The sequence below is a fragment of the Podarcis vaucheri genome (assembly GCF_965113315.1).
Source record: "Podarcis vaucheri genome assembly, chromosome: 2".
Lineage (NCBI taxonomy): Eukaryota > Metazoa > Chordata > Lepidosauria > Squamata > Lacertidae > Podarcis > Podarcis vaucheri.
In genome coordinates this window covers 36178859-36198112 of record NC_138760.1, presented here as the reverse complement: position 1 = coordinate 36198112, position 19254 = coordinate 36178859, and the positions used below count along the sequence as shown (strand labels likewise).

Sequence of the window (19254 nt, the reverse complement as noted above, 5' to 3'; positions counted from 1 at the left end):
TTCCCCAAGAGAACAAAAACTATGGCCTTGAGAAAGCTGAAAAGGCAAAACAACTGATGGTGGCTTGTTGTCTTCTTTCTTTCCGTTCCCAAAGGACCAAGTATGTCCATCGACACAGCGTGTTCCTCTGGCCTCGTTGCTCTGGACAATGCTTACAAAGCAATCCGCAGTGGACAATGCGAATCAGCCCTTGTAGGCGGAGTCAATCTCGTACTGAAGCCCAACACTTCTGTGCAGTTCATGAAGCTTGGCATGCTTAGTCCAGAGGGTGCTTGCAAATCCTTTGATGCTTCAGGTAAGGGGTTTGTTTTCATATTCGGCCATGTTTTGGAAGCAGTCAGCAGCACTCCCATTTTTGAGGGAGTGTAAATCTTGGTCTTCTCTTGGTAAATTAAGAAGTCCCAGCTCTTTTCAGGATAACAAATATCGGAACTGACAACAGCAGTGTTCAGTTGCATGGCTTGTTCTCCTCCAGTAGCTAAACCGTTTGGTTTTCGCTTTCTTCATTCTCTGTTTTTAAAAGCTTTCTGTTTAACTGGTCTCCAGAAAAGACAGAGAAGGCATCACTGTTCTTTCAAGCCTATTCTGCAATAATGAATTGCTTTTAATGGCTTTGTTTTGTATTTTAGAATAATAATCTGTTCTTTTCCCAAAAGATTGGCTCTTTAATAAGAAACTAGGGAGATATAAATACCGTATTTTTCGCTCTATAAGATGCACTTCCCCCTCCTAAAAAGTAAGGGGAAATGTGTGTGCATCTTATGGAGCGAATGCAGACTGCGCAGCTATCGCTGAAGCCAGAAGAGCAAGAGGGATCGGTGCGCTCTCCTGGCTTCAGGGATAGCCACGCAAAGCCTCTTGAGTGCAGCCGGAGCACTCCTGCCTCTTCGCTCAAGAGGCTTTACGTTGCTTTCTTGTTTCTTGTTTTCCTCCTCTTAAAAACAAGGTGCGTCTTATGGTCGGGTGTGTCTTATGGAGCGAAAAATATGGTAAATAACTTCTGGGAAGCTTAGAGGGTGATGTCATACAAAACACAGCAACGGGAGCTCACCCAGTCGTGGGGATTCGAACCGCCGACCTTCTGATCGGCAAGTCCTAGGCTCTGTGGTTTAACCCACAGCGCCACCTGCAATATTTTCTCTAAATCATTTAATCTGCCTGTTAGAATACTTCAGGAGCAAATACCTCAAATCCACATACTGGAATAAATATATCACCAGCTATATATATGAATAACAGAAGTACTGTTACTTTAGAAGAACTGCTAGGAAAAGTGTGAGACACAGACAGACTGTTAAAACTACCACATTTTATATGACAACAATTTGTTTAATTTGTTTTCTTCTGCTAACCTTATTGATTCAAGTAGTTCAAGTGCTCAAATTTATTTGAACAGAGCATTATAATGAGATGTAATCAGTAAAGCTGTTATGAGCCTTATAAGTAGTTCTCACAGGAGTTTTTAAAACATTAAGTGGTTTTTAAATACCTTGAAATGAAATACTTAAAAACTAAACGAACAAGATATAAGACTTCCTTCCTTCCGCTTCTTCTCTGGGCACTTCCAGTTTGTCGTCATTTTCAGGTGGAATTCAGTCACATACCGGCTAATTCAGGTTGCACAATTATATTGCACAACCTGCTTCCCCAAAAGATCAGATTTTTGTATGATAAAGAAAGTGTTCTGGAAAGTGGGGAATAACAACTCTTACTTTGATGCAACGTCATCTAACTTCCACACGGTCAAATAGGAGTGAGTGCTTATCAAATAGGCAACACTGTCTGATCTCCCTGCAAACAAATCAGGATAAACACATGTGCCTTGTGTAACTCTACTATATTCTGTGAACCGCCCTGTGATCTCATGATGAAGGGTGCTATATAAATCTAATAAAATAAAATAAAATCTGCTTTGTCTTGATGCCTTTTCTCAAAATAAGTAGGTTGGCAGGTATTTGAGTGCCCAGCCATTTTAAATATGAATAAGGGCTATTTGATGCTGGCTTTTGCGTTTCGCTTGCTCAGCAACCTTGAGAAAGTTTGGCTAGAAACCCAACTATCTAAAGCGGATTACATGTGGGGTGCTGATGGTGTTTCTCATGGCTCTGGATTTCTGCAGGGAATGGATACTGCCGATCAGAAGCTGCTGTAGTTGTTTTCCTGACCAAGAAGTCCCTAGCCAAACGGGTTTACGCTACTATAGTCAATGCTGGGTGTAATACCGATGGATTTAAGGAGCAAGGTAAGATTTTTTTAAAATTAATATCTGGAGCTTGCGACATTCTAAGATGCATCCTGGTAGATGATGGAATGTAACCCAGTGGAGTTGGGTGAGGAATAGTCTCACCTTGTTCAGTTTGGGTGTTAACTGTTCTTTGCGGTTAGGAACATAGGAAGCTGGCTTATACAAAGTCAGACCATTGGTCCATGTAGCTCAGTACTGTCAACACTGGCCAGCAGCAGCTATCTAGGGTTTCAGAAAGGGGTTTTCCCTGGAGATGCCAGGAATTGCATGCGCTCTGCCACACAGTTCTTGCCCTTCTCTAGGATCTGATGGTGCATCATGGTGCTTATCTCCTCTTCCCCCTCCCCAACAAGCCGTTTTCCATTTTAAAAAAAACTCCAACAACATCCTTTTTGAGAAGCAACAACAAAAGTTTGTGTAACTGCCCGGATATTCAGTTAAAAATATGGAAGGCTAGATAGCGTGCCTGAAGTGTGGAGGGAATGGCAAGGCTGAAGGCTGAGCAGCGTTCAGTTTGCTGGCACGCATATCTGTCCATTTCCTTGGGAAAGCCGGTCTTACTATGTGGCCAAGGCACATGCTGTGAGCTCACTTAAAATACGTCCCTCTTCATCCCATGTGGGCTTCTGTAGCAGAGTGCTTCAGCTTAGACCCAAGCAATCCATTAAAGAGACAGCGTCTCTGACTTAAAGCTGAATGAATCCATATCCTATGTTGTGAAAAACGAAGGTGCGTCCCAGTGACTGGGTCTGCCTTTCCTTAGATTTTGGAATGCGGTATAGTCATGTGTCATCTAGGGAGCACATGGAAAGCACAGCTCTCTTGGGTGTTAGCGGTGATGGGGGTGGGGAAGGTGCTTCTGAAAGTAGCCTTTGCAATTTACAGTGTTGGATGCTCAATGTGAAATTTGTGGCATCCTCCTCAAAATGCATAGCAGCTAGGTGGTGCTTTGTTCAAAGCACCTTAGGAGAGCCTTATTCCCTGATCGAACTGAAAAACCTCCTGAATCAAAGCTCACAGACAAGAGCAGTTTGCTGTGTGGGGTTCAGCCGCTAGATTGGACAGGCATAAGCCTGTTGTGCCCTTCTGATGCCCTGCTTCACAAGTCTGGAATGTGGGATCAGATTTGCAAAGCATCGCGGGACTGGCAGGGGCAGTCTGAGAAGCAAAACATGCCCTTGAAAAAACTGTGCCTGGTGAAATGGTCTTCCTCGCCCCGCCCACTAGGCCTCTGACCACTTCATTCAGCACATACTGCACTTAGAGGCAAATTCTGCCAAAGCAAGATTTAGTTCACAACATATGGATAATTTCCTTGTATGAACCCAGGAATTGACCATTCTTTTTGCTTCAGGTGTAACGTTCCCCTCTGGATGGATGCAGCAGCAGTTGGTCAGTTCCCTGTACAGGGAGTCTGGGGTTAAGCCTGAGGAAGTGGAATACATAGAAGCTCATGGCACAGGCACCAAGGTTTGCCCTCTCTCCATGTCCCCTGTTCTGTCTCTCTTTTCTTTCATTCAATGCTAGTTTCTTTTTAGTTCTATATTATTGTAGTCTGTTTGGGAGCAATTAGATTTCCCATTTGCCGCTTTGCTTTCATAGACCGGCAGTTCCCATTTGATGCTTTCCCTGGATATAATAGGTTACCTCCTCTCATCTCCACTCACTCCACGATTCCTCTCAATATATTTCAGAAACGTTGGGGTTTGCACCCCGGTTTCACAGTGTTAAATTCCTCCATGGGAACATGTGTGGGGAGACCAGGCCAAGACATTTTGGCCCCTGAGGCAAACTCCAAAATGGCGTTCACCCCTCTCATTCCAGGGAAGAAGAGATGAGTGAAGATCTAAATCAGGAACAAGGGTGGGGAGGAGACCAGCAGCACCTCCTGTTCACCAACAGGGGGTGGGGGCTGCCAAGGCGATGGCAGATCTGGACTCTAATGAGAAAGCCTCAGCCATTACTGCCACCGTAGCAACAGCAGCGGGCATTGTATTCCTTTCCCCACACTCAGTTGTACACCTGCATACACAGCTGTTCAGGAAAAAATCTGACAGAGCTCACCAGACTTGAAATCTATCCAGTAGCTCCTCCTAACTTCCTGTCTTTCTCCGTTGCTAGGTTGGAGATCCTCAGGAAGTGAACGGCATCGTCAACGTCTTTTGCCAATCAGATCGACCACCACTGTTGGTTGGATCAACTAAATCTAACATGGGTCACCCAGAACCTGCTTCTGGTCTTGCTGCTTTAGCAAAGGTAAAAAGAAAAGAGAAGTTGATGTCTATTCGTTAGTGTTGGGCAGGAGAGAGAGAGAGAGCTGTTGAATAAAAATCTGTTGGGGGACTTCAGATTTATCCGTTGTAATTAGGGCAAATCATGTGGGGGAGGGGAAAGTAAGAAGGTCACTTGGCATGGACCTCAAGTTCAAGGGGGTGGGGCTGGTCTCAGATGTAGTTAATCTTTTGGCATGATCAAATGCCAAGTTTCACAACTTGTTTTTATGGGCATCAGACCAAAATGTGACACACATTCTGAGTTGCAGATTTAAGTAAATAAGAGATGTGATTTGCTAAAAGATCTTTTTGCTGCGTAACTGATCTGGATTTTGTCATATTAAAACATTAAAATGTCTGTAAATATTAATAAAAATATTTTGGTTCTGATTAGACCGCAACAAACAAGTCCTCTTAGATCAGCTGGTTATGTAAACAAACTACTCACTCTTTGGGGGAAGGTTTGGCTGACTTATTTTGTTTCCGTTTGTCATTATTTTTAATATTTATGATGGCTAGGGGCTTCAAAGGCTAGAAGTGAGCGGGCCTTGTTGTAACCCAGGCATTCCCAAACTTGGCCCTCCAGATGTTTGGGGGCTACAACTCCCATCATCCCTGACCACTGGTCCCGTTAGCTAGGGATGATGGGAGTTGTAGTCCCAAAACAGGGCCGAGTTTGGGGATGCCTGTTGTAACCAAACCAATGCACAGAGGTAGAGCTGCGCAACTTGGTCCCTTGGGATGAAAGGAGAGTGATAAAGTGGTGAGCAGAGGGAAGAGAAGGGGGGAGGGAGGGGAAAAGACAGAAGGAAAAGATGTCTTGAAGAGTCTTTCCTTGGCTTTGTATGCTGTTTGTGGCTGTAGGGTTCAGTGCAGCTGGGACAGATATAGGAAGCAACAGCTGCAGTGAAGATTTGTGACCTCAAGAACATTTGCTTGCCTCAGCAAATAAATTGTCCGTTTTCTGTCATATTTATTCATCTGTCAAAGGAAAATGTGCCTTGGTGGTGCATTCATTGCTATGCAAAATAATGATGGCACAAATAGTGCAGTCCTCTGCTTATCTGCTTGTGAGTTCCATTGAGTACATGGGGCTTATTCCCAATTAAGTGTGCATAGCCAGTCTCTGAAGCCTAAAGCATTGACTCATTGCAGTGCAAAACCACAATGGCTTTGTTTCACAGAAGCTCTGTGGATTTTGTTTGCAGCAGCAGTTCTTTCACAATACACTTGCCCCGTGACACCCATCATTTCAGCATCCCTGATCAGCACGTTTGCTTACACCAGTGTGTACAGTTCTGAGCCAGTCAGAAAGCACACATTTTATAAGGAAGAGGAACGGAACCTGTGAAAAGTGAGAAAGAATAGCTGGATGGTGAGAAAGCCAAATGTGTGGAATGGTCATTGCAGATAAGGATCATAGTTCCAATACCTCTAATCAACCAACTATAATTAATGTGTCACAGCGTATGATACAGCAAAATTTAGGGATTAGATGAGTGGGAGCTACAATTTGAGAAACAGGTTCTGGAAAAGCATTCTGACTTGCCGCAAGGCATTTATCAAGTTACTTCACCATTCTGAGCCTTAAATTCTCACTAGAAGATAATTCTGACCTGCCAACTTCTGAAGAATTGATTAGTCTGATAATTAGATATGACACAAGAAAAGGTGCTAAGTGAGGATACATGTCCTGTTTCTATATTAGTAGATTGAACTGCAATGATTATCTTCTAATGTGAAATTTGATTCCTGAGGATCTGAGGTTTCTGTCCCAAACTATGCAAAATATGCATGACTGAAAAATGTTCTTAGCCTGCACTGTTATGTTCTCTATTTCTCAGGTGGTTCTCTCTTTAGAGCATGGTGTGTGGGCACCCAACATTCACTACAACACCCCAAATCCAGATATTCCTGCCTTACAAGATGGTCGTATACAAGTCGTTACTAAACCAACCCCCACAAAAGGCCACCTTTGTGGTATCAATTCCTTTGGCTTTGGAGGCTCAAATGCCCATGTCATTCTGAGGCCCAACGAGAAGACATCTTCCTCCCCGGAGACTCATAATTTGCCACGATTGGTGCAGTTTTGTGGAAGGACTCAAGAAGCAGTAGAAATGTTAATAGAACAGAGCAGAAATCTGCAGCAACACACAGCACTTCTGAGCATGCTCAATGATATCTCTGGGATACCAGCGTCATCCATGCCTTATAGGGGCTACACCTTGATTGGCAGCGAGAGCGATGTGAAGGAGGTTCAGAATGCTCAGTCCTCAGGGCGGCCCCTGTGGTACATCTGCTCAGGTAAATTGCATACTAATCACACACGCACTCTCCTTTTGTCTGAGCCTAGATTTCTAATTTTGCAAAGTTTTATGTCGTGCCAAATAGCCTTATGATTTATTTAATACAGTCATAAAGCTGAGTAGCTCACACCGATTATAGCAGGCACAGACACACACACATAGAAAGAGAGAGAGATTTAGGAAAGGGCCGCTGCTCAGTGGCAGAACATCTGCTTCACATGCAGAGGGTTCCAGGTTCAGATCTCCAGCATCTCCCTAGTATGGCTGTGAATGTTCCCTGTCTGAAGCTTTGTTGATGTGGACAATACTGAACTAGATAGACCAATGGCAGTAAAAGGCAGCTACACACACCGGTAGTATGAAATGATGCTTCTAGCTAGCTAGAAGCAGTGCTATTTTTCTAGAAAAAGAAGTGCTAGAACTCACCATGAACACTTCCAGTGAGCCAGTGTGGTGTAGTGGTTAAGAGCGGTGGACTTGTAATCTGGTGAACCGGCTTCGCTTCCCTGCTCCTCCACATGCAGCTGCTGGGTGACCTTGGGCCAGTCACACTTCTCTGAAGTCTCTCAGCCCCACTTACCTCACAGAGTGTTTGTTGTGGGGGAGGAAGGGAAAGGAGATTGTGAGCCGCTTTGAGACTCCTTTGGGTAGTGATAAAGCGGGATATCAAATCCAAACTCTTCTTCTTCTTCCCTTCTTCCATTGTTCTCTTATAATGGCAATGGTGCCCACCTGAGAGGTGCTGGAACTGAGTTCCAGCTGGAAAAAAACACCCTGGCTTGAAGGGTTTCATATCTTTTACATCTGAAGCACCACTCTCAATGTCAAAATAAAATGTCACATCCTCATGCTCTTCACATACCCAGCAGCACTAAAAGGTCCTCCTCTGCTTGTTCCATCCCATAGGCATGGGCACCCAGTGGAAAGGAATGGGGCTTAGCCTGATGCAGCTTGATCTCTTCCGGCAATCCATCTTGCGTTCAGATGAGGCTCTGAAAGACACGGGCCTGAAGGTGTCCGATCTACTCCAGAGCACGGATGAGAACACTTTTAACGACACTGTCAATGCTTTCGTTGGACTTGCTGCTATTCAGGTAAGAAGGAAGGTCTCCCCCTTTGCTTTGTGCCTCCCATGAAACGGGACTCTTCTGATGGCTCACTGTTTTCCTCATCAGTTCTAGTGATGTACATCATGTAGACAGTCATCTTTGCAACCCACCTTTCAGCCCAGGATCACTGGCAACTGGCTCCAGTTTCCATGCGAAAGGTTTTGCTTTTATTCTGGCACTGTGTAGGGGAAGCAAAATGGAAAGAGGAGCATTTCTGAACACTCCCATTTCTCCTTCTGAGCTGTCCTGTCCTTAGCCCTTTTAAGGTGGCCGTGTGCGGATGTGAGCCTTTACAACACCTCCATGCTGATTGCTTATACCTGCATAGGCATACCATCTGCTGCCATTATTCTGCAGGTTGGCACATAGAGACAAAGGTTTTGATGTTAGCTCAGAGTCTTGCTCTTTGTTGTTGCTCAAGAGCAGCAAGTTCTGCTAAGTGGGTGCCCAGATTTGAGTGTGACAATAGGGGGATGTTTCTGTTGAGTACATTTAGTGATGGGATCTTTGTGCACACGTAACAGCACTTTCCTAAAGAGCTAGGGAAAACAACAGATGCCTTTTTGACAGCAGGCATTCAATAAGCCGGATGGGAGGAGGAAAAATCACTAGATGTGATTTTTTAAAAAATAAAGAAATGCGAGTTAAGGGTCAATGCTATTAGGCATTTCCTGTTTCCAGGGAACAATGTTTTGTAGTGAGTAGAGTATTAGATTTGGGCCTGGAATCCTTACCCAGCCATGAAGCCCACTGGGTGATGTTGGGCTACTCATTCTCCCTCGGCCTAAGCAGGTTGTTGTGAGGATAAAATGCTAAGGGGGAGAAACACTGCAGGCCTCTAGAGTTCCTTGGAGGAAAGGTGGGGTATAAATGTAATAATTAACAAATAAAAGATTCATGTATCATGTGGCAAACTCCCCGAGGTAAGATTGCATATGCTGTTCTACATTTTGAGCCTGCTTGGCTCCCGCTAAGGAGGAAGCAGAGGGCAGCATGAGGGCAAAGAGGAGGTGAATGAGCCGTGTGTGTGGGCCTGCTAGGAGATGCAACAGAATGTGACTGTGGATTGCATAAAGCAACTGATAAGCAAGATTTCCGCAAGTGTAGGAATAGGATAAGTTATTCAGCAGACCCATAAGCATTGTGCTGTTGCGGAATGAAGAAGGCAGTAGAGGAGGAGTGAAAAGGAATTTTGTATGGCTATGGCACTGAGGGGCTTCCAGCACATGGTAAAAACCCAGGATTTCAAAGGCCATGTTTAGAGTCATTTTTTTCAGCCTGTCATCTTCCTCTCCCCCCATTTTTGTATTTTAACATTTATTGTCCTTTTTTACTGTTGCTTTTAATTGTATTAGATGAGTTCTGCAAATCACATTGCTTGTTTTTATGTAAAACCACTTTGAGACCGCTTTGACTGATAGAAAGCGGCATGCGAGAACTCCACACAAAGGCATAAATAAAAGACTGCCGCCCATTTTCTAATCCCCAGATTGCACAGATCGATCTTTTAAAGGCCATGGGTTTGCAGCCTGACGGAATTGTTGGTCACTCGGTTGGGGAGTTGGCCTGTGGCTATGCAGATAACTCCTTAAGTCACGAAGAAGCTGTTCTTGCTGCCTATTGGAGGGGCCGGTGCATCAAAGAGGCCAAGCTACCACCAGGAGGCATGGCTGCTGTTGGTAGGTAACTAGATGTGCTCTATGATTTATTTGTCAGATAATCTGTTTTGATCTTACCTTCACTTCACAGAACTGTTCTCATCTAGTTGCCTTAATGCAGTATGGGGCAGGTTTAAAGAGGCTGGATTTATTTACCCTGGGCAATATTTGATAAAATTCAGAAAAATATCAGAGTTTTTACGGATTGAGGTTTCGTTGCTGTTACATGCTGTTAATCGGTCTCCAAGTAGACATTCTGTAGACCGGTTTTGTGATGCTTAAAAGCAGGCAAGCATTCATCAGAGCATATATAATATGTATGACAATTGGTTATGTACAACTGGTTGATTATAAGTCACTTGGCTTATAAGTCAGACATTTGGTCCATCTAGCCTAGTAATGTCTATATGGACTGGCAGAAAATCTCCAAGGTTTCAGTCAGGGTTCTCTCTCATCCCTACCTGGCGATGTCTTTGATCTTCTGGAATCTTCTGCATGCAAAACAGCTGCCCTACTTCTGAGCTACTGCCAGCCCCAAAGGTCCTTTCTTTTCAGATTGGTACCTACACCTACTTACATAGTTTCTTTAGGATTAGCAAGGTGCTGTTGGTATTGCACATTGTAAAATCAGATAAGAGCATTTTTTTTACACAGGAAATTCAAGCGTCACAAAATTGTCTCGTAACAATTCATCTTCTTTATACTATCTAAATGGTAGACAATAACTATAAACCATCCTGATGCATAGTACAAGGTAGTATTACGACTCTCTAGTAAAGCTACATTTCAACAAAATGCCCTATGGAACATTTCCTTTATAAAGTATTCATTTTAAAATTGGTAAGAGATAGACCTAGAAGAGACTGTTATGAGGGCGATTGAGAGACAGGATTATATTAAATCTGCTATAGTTTAGGAAGCTCCTTAGCAAGATCTCATTGAAGCCCGCACTCAAAAGGTTTTATAAAAAGGACAATTTATGTGCATCAATCAGACCATAATCTGCATGGGTAGCCAAAATGATGCCTGCCTGATGTTGCTGGACTACAGCTCCTATCAGCCTTACCCATTAGGATAGTGGTAGCTCCATCACTGAGGAATTAGTGAGGTTCTACAGGGTAAGTGTTGATGCCTAAGCCTCAGAGGCTCAGTTACAGATAAATATTGTTACATATACAGACAGCAGTGATTGCTAGGTTGGTCAGTTTATGAGCCCTTGAGGGGATGCAGCAGGTTTTTATACTGATATTGCACATTGGTTTCAGTTTGCTTTGTGTAGCTTTGGAAATGTATTAACTGCAAGGGGAAAAGGTTTGTGACTGGACCTCCCACTGCTGTGTGTACAACCCAACATATGGTTGGTTTGATCTTTTGCTAAATTAGCTTGATTTTTAAGCATCTAACCTCTGAGTATTATTGTGCTTTATGTAACTGTAATTCTGTGCACGTTTAGTTATGACTCAGTACTTCTGAGTGAACATGCATAGCATTGCACTGCACACCTACTTGTTTATGGATTAGGATGTGAGATTTGGGCAACATTCAATCTAGCTGTCTGAAGAAACATCCTTTCATAAGAACATATGTGTGTGTTGAGATCAGCAGCTGATTCTGTCGTTGGTTGTTCCACATCTAAGTTAAATCTAGTATGTGGCAACCAGGGAGAGGACTTGTTTTGTGGTAGCACCCCAACTATGGTATTAATCTGTCCCATGTGAAATAGGATTGGTGCCAACATTTAGGCGTTTCTGGCACTTACTGAAAACCCATCAATTCAAGCAGGTCTTTATAGGGGGTGGGGTGGGTTAGCTGCCTGTTGTTGTTGTTGTTTTTAAACCATACTGGTACTGGTGTTTCTGCTGTAGTTTTTACTATATATTTTATCTGTTATGTTTTATAATTGCAATCTGTCTTTTACAGGTCTGACATGGGAGGAGTGTAAACGTAAGTGCCCTGCCGGAGTGGTCCCCGCCTGTCACAACTCTGAAGACACTGTCACTGTTTCAGGGCCTCAGGTGAGAACTTAGTATGAACCAATACTTAAATTGCTACATGTTTAGGATATCAAGTGACGTGTCCTCATCACTGGAATTTTTCCCCGGGCCAAACATCAGACGGTCAGGAGGAAGCACCTGATTAAATACTGTCAAACTGAATTGAGAATGAAAGCAAACTCACCAGAGGAAATGCTATCACTTGCATCTGAAAATGAAGGCTAGCAATAAAGTTAACGCTAGCAGCCTGAATCTAAAGATTTGGCTGGTAAATCCCAGTCAGAATGCAAAACTCACCTCCTTCCAGCTGCAGTCCATTTCTTGTGCTCGGGGCTCCACAGTGTTCAGGGGAATTTGGGTTTATATAATGGATATTATTGCATATACACTTAGGAATGTCGGATAAGCCATGTACGAGCGAATTATGGAGAATGATGGTTGCTTCACAGGCAGAGGCTTATTACAGTGTACCAGGCCCTTGTAACACCTGTTCGATGCTATTTCCCTCCTGCTTTCCTTAGGACTCTGTGGCCAAATTTGTAGCCAAGCTGAAAGCAGAAGGTGTATTTGCGAAAGAGGTGCTCAGCGCAGGAGTTGCTTTCCACTCGTACTATATGGCGTCCATCGCACCAGTGCTGCTTAGTGCCCTGAAGAAGGTAATTCTCCTAAATAGCTTCTCACTGGGGCGGAAAGGTTGCACATGCATTGTATGGTGTGATTCTTTTTTGCTTAAGTCTCCTCTCTCATTTTTCTCATTTTCTTTATTTCTAGGTTATTCCCAGTCCAAAGCCTCGTTCCTCCCGCTGGATCAGCACTTCCATCCCTGAATCTCAGTGGCAAAGCGATCTGGCTCAGAACTCTTCTGCTGAGTACCATGTGAATAACCTTGTCAGCCCAGTCTTGTTCCAGGAAGGCCTGAGACATATTCCAGAAGATGCTGTGGTCGTGGAGATTGCCCCACATGCCCTTCTGCAGGTATTACCCTTGGGGTTCACTCATGGCCTGAAGCTGGTGAGGCATGGGGACAAGATTCTCCTTTTTCTAGTGACCACAATGGTTTCCACTCTGGTTCCCACCACCTTCCCTCATCAGTTATCCTAAATTTCCATGCAGCTTTCCCTCAAGAACCTAGTAATTTAAGTGTATTCATTCACTGCTGTGTATACGCAAGAAACCAAGGAGAAGAAAACAGAATCCGGCAAATAGATGAATATAATGTGTGAGAAGAAAGTGGCAGGGAGGATAAATGAAATAACATCTTAGGTTGTGATCTTAACATTTGTTATCATTACCATTAAGATTTCTTAGTCACTTATTACCAAGGTATCCAAGCAACTTACATTGAAAGACGTAAGCAATGAATTTTTGACAAAATTAGAGGTATTTTCTGTCTTCTTGCAGGAAGTGAAAGAATTGGTGACAACAGATAGGGTCTTTTTTGTTATTGTTCCTCAGGTGTAGGACTCCTTCCCAAAAGAGATCCGTGTGGGCCTTCTGTCAAGACCCACCCTACTGTTAGGCACAGTTAGGTGGCAACCTCAGGCAGCAAAATTTGGGTGTTCATGAAAGGGCAAAATGTCTTTGTCGTTTAGTTTGTTCTTCTTGTATTTTTACTGCCAGGGAAGGGAAGATGTCTTCTTTTGGTGTTCACTTGCCAAAATAACTTGACTGGCCTTCAGTACTGTACATCTTGACTTGTGGCTGTTTGCTGCTCCACCTTGGGCAATAAAATGTTGTGAGCCTTTCTCGCCTACGTTATAGTCTTAAAGCGCCAGGTAAAGGCTGTCCTATTTACCTGAGCTTAGCATAGCTGTTACGGTAGTTCTTCTGGTTCGTTGGCAACTTGTGTTTTTTGATATGATTTCAGAGAAGAATTCTCCTTTGGTGGTTTTGTTTTCTTTTAAATAAGGGGTAGCAGGGATTTTAGTCCTGCAACATCTGCAGGGCCACAGGTTCCTCCTCCCTGCTTTTGCACAAGGAGTAGCAGTTTGTTACTGAATAGAGATGTTGGCATTGATTTGCCCAGTGCCTCTGTCTGAAAACAGCACAAGGCAGCTATATAGAACTTCATAAGAGCCTACTCCCAGCATTGCATCAAGAGCTGCCCATGTTGGTGTTGAAGGGCTGGGCTGTAGTCACTCCTTCCATTTCCTTGGGGCCACTGGAGAAAAGATGGGTAGCAAGTATCTATCATTGTGGTCCTTCTAAATACATGTCTCCCACCAGAGTCATGCCTAGGCTGTTTTATTTGTCTTCTGATTGAGATCCTTCTAGTGAAGGGAGACAATGAGGCTCACTCCCATGTAACTGAGCTTATAAATGGCAGGCTTGGAGCGCAATCCTAAGCCTTTTTTCTTGGACATTAGTTCTGCTGTCACCAATAGAACTAAATCCCATGTAAACGTAGTTTGGATCAAGGCACAAGTCTTATTTTGTGGCAGGATTGAAAAGGAAAAAAGTGTCTTGGCAAAATGTATTTGTTTGGGATGCCTCTTAAGGTTCCTTGAAGCCATAGCTCATTTATGGTGAAGATTCAGTGTACTAATGTAAATGCAAAGGTTTGGTTTGTGTAACCTAAAATTATGCAACAGTTATTAAGCTCTGTTGCTCTCTTGGCTGTTTTGCATATAACTTCTTTTCCAGTTTTTCTAGTCTAGTCTGTGGTTTTCTACTATGGATTCACAGTGTAAAGCACAGCCTGTAAAACTATGCATGTATACCAGTAGTGTTTGCTGGAGTCTAGTGTTGTTGTTGTTTTTTTAAAAAATGATTTGTGTTTTACTTTCACTGAGTGCTGGGTGTCTGTAGATTTTTCCAGGAAATGCCTAGGATTCCAAGTTCCTTGAGCCAATTCTGTTCATGGGATACTGTTGCTGGTTAAAGTGAGGTGGAAGGGAGAGGATTTCCATTGATTCCTTGTTCCCCCTATATTCCTCCAAAAACTGTTTTGGAACAGCGTGGGTGGTGGTGCCAAGGGCTGTAATTAGCAAAAATCACCACATTCAGCAGGAACCTCCATTGGAGAAGTCCCTTCCATTTGCAGAAGGCAGAATATTATTGTTATATAAAATGGTATTTCCTTCTGGGGTTGCCAACATTTTTCTCTTGTAGAGCCAGAAAAACATTTGACCACCTTGGCTAATGGTCTGTTTTAGAAGAAGGAAGCCAGTGGTTTCTTTTCTTTACTGATAACATTTTGAACTCCACCTGTCTAGGCAATTCTGAGAAGAGCTTTGAAGCCAACCTGCACCATTTTACCCTTGATGAAGAAAGAACATAAAAACAACCTGGAATTCTTCCTGACACATATTGGAAAAATCCACCTTACAGGGTAAGGAGATGAGTGAAAGCTAAGGAGAAACATAGGGCAATATCCAGCTCTGCAGCTCTTCTTGCACAGCAGACTTCTGTGAGCCCAATGGAAACTTCCTGTTCCCTCCAGCCCTTTGCACACCCTCAAACTCAAATCCAGACAAGGGTTGGGGGACCCTCTGGAAGAGAGATGAAGAGCCAATGAAATTCCCATTGTGCAAGTGGAAGTCATTTTTGGAATAGATTGAATTATACCATTAGTAGCTCCCCCCTCCCCAGCTATGTTGCTACCTTAAAGCAGGATTGAATATCATGGGGAGAAGTGCTGCAGGGCCATTTATGACACGAGCATAGTAGCAAAATGGATAGGGGTTGCTTTCATTCAGGTGAATTGAAAACCTAGTGTATTTGTTTCAAAAGCTTTGTGTAGGATCCAGCTTTTATAGCGACATCAATCTCTGTGTCTCTGAAACCAGAACTTCCATTGATGCCTGAGTTCCTTGCCATGTTCCAAAAGGCTGTTTTGCCGTTTGAAGAGAAGGGAGAAAATATTGCACATTTTTAGAAGAAACCAGGACCACAGAAAATAGTGGTTGGGGGTCCTTAGTCCCATGTTGGCTCCTAGCTATTGGTTTGCCTTCCATTTGCTACTGTTACTATACCTTCTTACTGTTGCATGCAACTTCACAAATTCAATGTTTATGTGTGTTCTTAGAATCAATGTCCTTGCGAACAATCTGTTTCCACCTGCTGAATATCCTGCACCTTTGGGGACTCCCCTTATCTCCCCTTACATTCTCTGGGACCACAGTCAGACATGGGATATCCCAAAAGCTGAAGACTTCCCAACGGGCGCTGGTGGTTCTGGATCAGCAACAGTCTACAATATTGGTGTGTACCAGCTACTTCGTTCTCCAAAAGCAGGTCATCTTAAAATGCTCAAAATGGCATTTTCAGAATTTATCTCTAGGGGAAATGTTTGAACCATCATACACCTTGTAACACTTTGGGACACAGGGATGGGCAGAGGTGCCAACTTTAATAAAATATTGAGGGGGGGGGAGTAAGTCCCACCCTGCATAATCGCTCACATTTGAATGTTGATGCCCATCAACTGGGATGGGTGGCCCCCTCAAATATTTTATTTGGGGGGGCCAAAGGAACCTCAACCCCTAGGAGCTGGCTCCTATGGGGATGGGGGACCAGTGGCCCTCCATACATTGCTGTGCTCCTAGATCTATCAGCCCCTGCCAATATGACCAATGGGTAAGGGATGGTGGAAATTGTAGTAAAACAAGCTCCTAAAGGATGCCCTTGCTTTAGCAGAATTAAATTGATGATGGGAAACTAGGGAATGGGGGAAAGAGCTGCTTTCTTTTAGATGTTTGCAGCACTGAAACTTATATAGTGGTGGGGGGGAAAGTGGGAACATTTGTGCTTGGATTTTGGCAACTTGTGGGAAACAGCTTTGGAGTCTTCTTGGGCCAGAGATGTAGGTTTGAAAAATATGCTTTGTTCATTTTTTTTTTAATCATCATTGACAGATGTGAATCCTGAATCACCTGATAATTATTTGGTGGGTCACTGCATTGATGGCAGGGTTCTGTACCCAGCCACTGGCTACTTGGTGCTGGCCTGGCGCACTCTGGCAAGATCTCTAGGGACCTCCATGGAAGAAATACCTGTCATGTTTGAAGATGTTACAATCCACCAGGCAACAATACTACCTAAGAGAGGTGAGGCTAGTCAAAGTCTCTGCAGCTTAGGCAATTAACATAGTCTGGTGAACCATGTTTCTGCAGGCTATGTTTAAACTCTAATATTCTGGCTACCTTGCAGGTGCAACACAGCTAGAGGTGAGACTCATGCCAGCTTCTCAGCGTTTTGAAGTGTCTGGGAATGGAAATCTGGCTGTGAGTGGTAAGTAATTGCTCCCACTACATGTACTCTGAAGAAATCACAGGGGTGTCGGCCTCGCCATTCACTTGCCCTTTCTTCTACATACTGTGTCTCCTAGGAAAAATCTGCCCTTTGGAAGAAACCGCTCTGAATAACTTTCGCAACCAGCAAATTGATTTGGGGATCCAGCCAAACACATGCCCAGACGTCCGTTTAACCAAGGGGGACATTTACAAAGAGCTTCGTCTGCGTGGTTACGATTACGGGCCAACATTCCAGGGACTCTTGGAATCTAGTAGTAATGGTAAGACCATGAACCTTAACTGAAAGATAGGGCTAAGGATTATTACTATTCATTTTGAATGTAGGAAGGCCCTTGTTGAATCATAGCAAGGGCTGATCTAGTTCAGCATCCTGTTCTCACAGTGGCCAACCAGTTGTTTCATAGGAAAGCTCCAAAGCCGGGAACTGAGTGCAACAGCATTCATAATGATGATGATGATGTGGGGTGTTTTTTCCATTTGTTATTACGGTATGTATTTTTGTGCTTGCATATTGTAAAGCGCCCTGTCATCTTCGGATGAAGGGCAGTATAGAAATTTTATAACTAAATAGGTAATAAAAGAATCCTTGTGATTCCCAGTAACTGGTGTTGAGAAATGTACAGCCTCCAACAGTGTAGTTAGAACATAGTCATTGTAGTCAATAGCCATCGATAGCCTTGTTCACCCTTCCATTTTTTGGAAGCTTCTTCATCTCAGTGACTGATGATGAAACGAAAGTCAATTCTAATTCATAAATGTTGATAACAGATGTTCACAATTAGGCAAGCTTTTGAGAAACTGGAGATCCGTCTAGGCATTGCTTCCCCTTAGCTAGCTTGGAAAGACCAAGGACTTGGGGGGCATAGCCAGTGCAGTTGATACAGAAGACAGAGATGCGAATAGTTTCTCACTTTGTGCTGCTGTTGTCATGCCGGTGGCTGTTGTGTGCTAATTAGATTGCTTCTTGTCCCCAGGGAATGTTGGGAAGGTGTTGTGGAGCGGGAATTGGGTGACATTCCTTGACACCCTGCTGCATTTGATCATCTTGGGGGAAACAGGAAGAAGTCTGCGCTTGCCAACCAGAATCCGCTCTGTTTGCATTGATCCAAAGTTACACCAAGAACGTGCACAGAAATACAACGATGAGATTGAAGGTAATGGGCAATCCCATTTTTTTTTTTAAATAGGGGCTCCTTTATGGACAACAAAATTCAAAAGTATTTGTGCCGACTTAAAGCAGTAAGATGGAAGGGACGCGGGTGGCGCTGTGGGTTAAACCACAGAGCCTAGGACTTGCTGATCAGAAGGTCGGCGGTTCGAATCCCCGCAACGTGGTGAGCTCCCGTTGCTCGGTCCCAGCTCCTGCCCACCTAGCAGTTTGAAAGCACGTCAATGTGCAAGTAGATAAATAGATAATGCTCTGGCGGGAAGGTAAACGGTGTTTCCGTGCGCTGCTCTGGTTCGCCAGAAGCGGCTTAGTCATGCTGGCCACATGACCAGGAAGCTGTATGCTGGCTCCCTCGGCAAATAAAGCGAGATGAGCGCCGTAACCCCAGAGTCGGCCACGACTGGACCTAATGGTCAGGGGTCCCTTTACCTTAAAGCAGTAAGATAGATTTATGGGAGTCATAAAGCTGTTAGCAGCTGGATTTTCTCTTAGACAAAATTCTGAAAGATTCTTCTCCATCTGACTGCACTGCATTTTCACTGCTTTTCCAATGCTTTCTGCTGACTCTTGCCTTGTCTTGTAGCTTTTGATGCTGTTGTGGACCGCTGCTTTGACACCATCACAGCAGGAGCTGTCCAGATCTCTGGTCTTCACGCTAGTGTGGCTCCTCGGCGCCAGCAGGAGCAGACCCCTCCCACACTTGAGAAGTTTTGCTTTGTGCCGTATGTGGAGAATGGCTGCTTGTCCTCCAATGCCCAGCTTCACTCCAGCTTTGACCATTGCAAAGGTAAAAAGATTCTTATATCACTATGCTTTCTGATGCGTCCGGTATGAAGTAGACACCCCATCTCATTTGGCAAGGAGGTATGGAGAAGCCCCTTAGGAAATGACCTTTAGGTCCGGGTAGGCCAGGGGTCTGCAACCCGCGGCTCCGGAGCCGCATGTGGCTCTTTTACACCTTTGCTGCGGCTCCGGGGCGGATACTAGCGAGGGGAGGAGGCACATTGTGCGCCCCGACACTCCCCACTGTGGCGGGCGCTGTACTGGCTGTGATGTTGCATGGGGGCGGTGCATGCGTTAGTCACGCACCGTCCCGACGTCACCTTCCCGCCCGCTGTCAGATCGCGGCTCCGGAGATATATTTGTTTTAAATGTCGCAGTGGTTTTGCGGCTCCCAGTTTTTTCCCCCTTCGGAAACGGGTCCAAGTGGCTCTTTTTGTCTTAAAGGTTGCAGACCCCTGGGGTA

At 44.2% G+C, this 19254-nt stretch overlaps 1 protein-coding gene across 1 annotated transcript in view; it reads left to right on the top strand.

The window, feature by feature from the left end:
- The window catches only part of FASN (fatty acid synthase), a 58056-nt gene that overhangs the window by 16407 nt on the left and 22395 nt on the right, over nucleotides 1–19254 (top strand). The window contains exons 5-21 of the mRNA XM_082211003.1: nucleotides 95–295; nucleotides 2120–2242; nucleotides 3600–3715; nucleotides 4367–4501; nucleotides 6363–6822; nucleotides 7731–7918; nucleotides 9423–9612; nucleotides 11512–11606; nucleotides 12107–12241; nucleotides 12357–12560; nucleotides 14801–14916; nucleotides 15613–15788; nucleotides 16442–16633; nucleotides 16737–16817; nucleotides 16915–17100; nucleotides 17815–17994; nucleotides 18592–18795. Coding sequence (XP_082067129.1) covers nucleotides 95–295; nucleotides 2120–2242; nucleotides 3600–3715; nucleotides 4367–4501; nucleotides 6363–6822; nucleotides 7731–7918; nucleotides 9423–9612; nucleotides 11512–11606; nucleotides 12107–12241; nucleotides 12357–12560; nucleotides 14801–14916; nucleotides 15613–15788; nucleotides 16442–16633; nucleotides 16737–16817; nucleotides 16915–17100; nucleotides 17815–17994; nucleotides 18592–18795 — 2982 coding nt within the window. The remainder of the gene's footprint in view (nucleotides 1–94; nucleotides 296–2119; nucleotides 2243–3599; nucleotides 3716–4366; nucleotides 4502–6362; nucleotides 6823–7730; nucleotides 7919–9422; nucleotides 9613–11511; nucleotides 11607–12106; nucleotides 12242–12356; nucleotides 12561–14800; nucleotides 14917–15612; nucleotides 15789–16441; nucleotides 16634–16736; nucleotides 16818–16914; nucleotides 17101–17814; nucleotides 17995–18591; nucleotides 18796–19254) is intronic.